At 56.3% G+C, this 3,812-nt stretch overlaps 1 protein-coding gene and 1 long non-coding RNA gene across 2 annotated transcripts in view; one reads left to right on the top strand and one right to left on the bottom strand.

The window, feature by feature from the left end:
• The window catches only part of LOC110305963, a 17,312-nt gene extending 14,460 nt beyond the window's left edge, over positions 1-2,852 (bottom strand). The window contains exons 1-3 of the long non-coding RNA XR_002379213.2: positions 2,612-2,852; positions 2,149-2,265; positions 1,841-1,949 (exon numbers count right to left, since the gene is read on the bottom strand). This is a non-coding gene — a long non-coding RNA (uncharacterized LOC110305963). The remainder of the gene's footprint in view (positions 1-1,840; positions 1,950-2,148; positions 2,266-2,611) is intronic.
• Positions 613-3,812, top strand: part of LOC110305962 (probable low-specificity L-threonine aldolase 2) — a 9,320-nt gene continuing 6,120 nt past the window's right edge. Inside the window, exons 1-4 of the mRNA XM_021178139.2 lie at positions 613-869; positions 2,357-2,440; positions 2,944-3,032; positions 3,423-3,608. Coding sequence (XP_021033798.1) covers positions 668-869; positions 2,357-2,440; positions 2,944-3,032; positions 3,423-3,608 — 561 coding nt within the window. The 5' untranslated portion in view covers positions 613-667. The remainder of the gene's footprint in view (positions 870-2,356; positions 2,441-2,943; positions 3,033-3,422; positions 3,609-3,812) is intronic.

Raw genomic sequence — 3,812 nt, 5'->3', positions numbered from 1 at the left:
TCACTTTGTAGACCAGGCTGGCCTCGAACTCAGAAATCCGCCTGCCTCTGCCTCCCGAGTGCTGGGATTAAAGGCGTGCGCCACCACGCCCGGCTCAGAACTAATTTTTAAGGAGAAAAATTAAAAAGACTCCAGTGGTTGAAAGCTACTGTTTACGGGCAACAAGGTACCATACATGATTCCTGGACTTCACATCAGTGTCTGCAGCCTGTTTCCTCGGGTGTAAAATGAGGACCGTGAGGGACTGGAGAGATGGCTCAGAGGCATGGAACTGATTATAAAGAGAACCTGAGTTCCATTCCCAAACACCCAGGTGTTTCCCAGAGTGGCTGAGACGCTTAACTAAGTTAAATCTGCAGTGCCGCGAGCAGTACCAGGTACACCCTAAAATCGCCCGGACCTCAGCTTTGTTTCCCACTCAGCAAAGTAAGGAATCTTCTAGCCTTTGGCCTTTGGAACAACGGAACACAAAAACTACAACTCTCAGCATGCTGCGGGGCTCGAATAATGTTTAAAACTACAGAGAGGACTACAATTCCCATAGTGCCTCGGGCTTGCCCAGTTCAGGTCCGCGCGGGGTCAGAAGAGTCCAGTTACACGGGTTCCCCGCTGGCACGGAAGAGACTGTCCTCCGCTCCTGCGGGCGAGAAAGACGGGTGCCACAGCCATGCTACGCAGCCTGTTCCGGGCCACGGTCCCAGGGCTCAGGGTGCCCTGGGCTCAGTGGTCTAGGAATTGGGCGGGGGTCCCAGCCCACGTGGTGGACCTACGCAGCGACACGGTGACCCGGCCAGGGCCGGCCATGAGGCGCGCTATGGCTGAAGCGGTTGTAGGAGACGATGATTACGGCGAAGACCCTACGGTCCACGGTGAGCCTGGCGAACAGGCCCGGGGCAGGGGTCGTTGCGGTGACCCCGGGATGCTGTCCATGGTTCTGACAGGACAGCACGGACGCAGAGGGGTGCCTCGCTGACATTTGAGGACGCTCAGTGGTGCACTCTGCGTTCTTGTTCGTTCTCGGAGAGATCCCTGGTAATGCAGACTCTTGAGCTCCACAATGGACTTGGGGAGCCAGAATCTGCATTTTAACAGGACCACCTGGTGATTTCTGTCCACTGTCACCCAATTGCCCAGATGGGTGTTGTCCAGACTTGGCAAAGCAAGAACCCGAGAAGGGCAGAGAGGAGCTCAAGGACCCACATCAGGAACAGGGAAGAACCAGGGTTTGAGACAGGTCTGATTGCAACGAGGGCTAATTACTCTCCTTCATTCACTGGCTGACTTCTCAAAGACAAAGTCAATCCAGCAAAGAGAGTGCTCGCTGCTCCTTCTCAGGGTGGGGGCTGAATTTCATATCTAGGGAGTGCAGCGCATTAAGGAGACAGCAAACCAAAGCCCACCCGGGGTCAATAGTCTCTGCTAAGGTGGACCTTTAGTGCTGCTGTGTGTGCACTCGAGATCCAGAGATACACCAGAGATCACACTTGACCTCTGGAGGCCTGTTTGTGGGCCCAGGGGTGATTGGGGCTGATCTAGAATCTCTTGACAACAAGATATTACCAGGAACTTCAAAGATGCTGAGCTACACTGCTCTTAGCAGGCACCTGGTGTAAACAGGTCACCACATCAAGGCTGGGAGGTCCTGGCCTCGACAGGAGTCTGAGGAGGGTGAACCAGGGGCTGGGAGGAGGAGCGAGCAGAACTCATCCCTGACCGTACTCAGGGCTCAGGGAGACACGGGTGTGTGTCCTCTGGGGACAGAATCTAGATCACTTTAGCACCGAGCATTGTGTCACAGACAGGAGAGCCACCATGGGCTTTACCCAGGCCATCCACTCACCCGCCAGCTGCACTCTTTGTGCCCTGCCCGCTCCCCAGAGGCTCTTCTTCCGTGGTGATGTGCAGAGGAAGTCCGCAGGGAAACCACAAGGCCTCACCTGCCGGGGCTTCTGGGAAAGGGAGAAAAACAGGTGTGAGGTCTGGGTGGGAAAGGGGCTTCAAACCACAAGGGAGTTTCAGTGGCCTGGGGCGGGGACTGTGGCCCAGGAGGACTGACAGAGGGGCCTCTAGATGTGGCACGTGGTTACCAAGATCACAGACTCCAAGCCCCACCCACAGGACCATCATTTCTCATCCGAGCAAATGTACCTTTTCGGAGAGAAGTGCTTAAGATAAGGTCTTGCTGTGTAGCTCAGGCGGCCCTCCAACTCAGTCACCCTCCTGCTTCAGCAGAGCACTGGAATCACAGGTCTATACTATCAAACCCTGTAACAAATACACACAAACTGTGTGCCATGGTACAGTGGCCCGAGGAATTGCTGATTCTTGCCTTCCCCCTACCCTCCTCCCTTCTCAGAACTGCAGGAAAAGGCTGCAGAGATGCTTGGGGTGGAGAGGACGATGTTTGTGCCCACCAACACTATGGCCAACCTCATCTCTGGTGAGTGTCTTACCCGCCCCTCTGAGCCCCAGCTCAAAGGGTCTGTGGCACTGGTGAGCACACACCTGGATTTCTTTTGGGTGCAACTGGTGGAGCACTCTGCATTTGGCAGTGGGAAAGAGTGAGGTCTGAGTCCCTGCTACTCCCTAGCTCTTCCTCCTGGATGCTTACCTTGCAGCCCTGGCCTGGGTTGTTTCCCAGTGTGATTCTGTCTTCTGGCTGCTCTTGGTACTCTGGGCTGCCTGTTCCTGGAGGCAGCATCCTGGCACTCTTCCTTGCTGGCCATGGGGTCTGGTGCAGGTTGTTGGTGTCCAGCCTTCACAGCCTGGAATTGTGTAACACACCAGTCTTTTCAACACGTGGCACTGAGGTGTTTTGACTCCCAATTGACAGAGGGAGTCTGAGCTCACTGGGGACCCTAGCTCAGCCTGGCCAAGCTGAGCAGGGGCAGAGAGATCCTCTGGACCCAGTTCCAAATCCTGCCCTCCTCCCATCTGTCTCAGTGATGGGTCACTGCCGGCGCCGGGGTTCCCAGGTCCTCCTTGGGCAGGAATGCCACCTCCACGTCTATGAGCAGGGCGGGGTGGCACAGGTAAGGACCAGACAATAATACCCTGGGGTTTTGGATATTCTTCAGCCAGCTAGGATGTCAAGGTAGGCCCCTGTTTCTCAGGTACCAGCCAGGAACCGGCAGAGGAGAGAAAGGGAGATGGAAGGGAGGGCCTGGGCCCAGATTTGCTCATTTGTCGCGGTGCCTTACTGCCCTCTAGTGGACAGATGGAGCACTAGCACCCCAGAAAGACGCCAAAGGGCAACGACTGAACAGAAAAGCAGGAACCAGCAGCCTTTCCGGTTCGGATGCTGTGTAAACATGCTCAGAAGAAAGACCCTGGGTTCCAGAGGTGGCTCCGACTGCAGGGGAACCTTCCTGCCCAGAAGTGCCACCGGACCCACCTGATCCAGCATCCTCTCCCACCTGCAGATCGCTGGGGTGCATTCCCACCCCCTCCCCGACCTGCCCCATGGCACCTTGGACCTGAATGAGCTAGAGAGGGCACTCACCCGGGGCTCTGGGAGTTCCTACCATCCAGTCTGTGAGCTCGTGTGCCTGGAGAACACTCACAGCAGCGCGGGAGGCCGGGTCCTCCCGGTCGACTACCTCCGCCAGGTAGGCTCCCACACAGCAGTGTCCCAATGCCAGCCCAGCGCACTCTGGGCTTCCTGTTTCCCCTGACACAATCCCTTTCCTTAAGAAAATACTCTCTCGGGCTGGAGAGATGGCTCATTGGGTAAGAGCACCCGACTGCTCTTCCGAAGGTCCAGAGTTCAAATCCCAGCAACCACATGGTGGCTCACAACCATCCGTAATGAG

This window comes from Mus caroli, chromosome 11 (genome assembly GCF_900094665.2).
Source record: "Mus caroli chromosome 11, CAROLI_EIJ_v1.1, whole genome shotgun sequence".
Taxonomy (NCBI): domain Eukaryota; kingdom Metazoa; phylum Chordata; class Mammalia; order Rodentia; family Muridae; genus Mus; species Mus caroli.
Note: the sequence above shows the minus strand (reverse complement) of the source record. Positions and strands in the feature narration are given on the sequence as shown.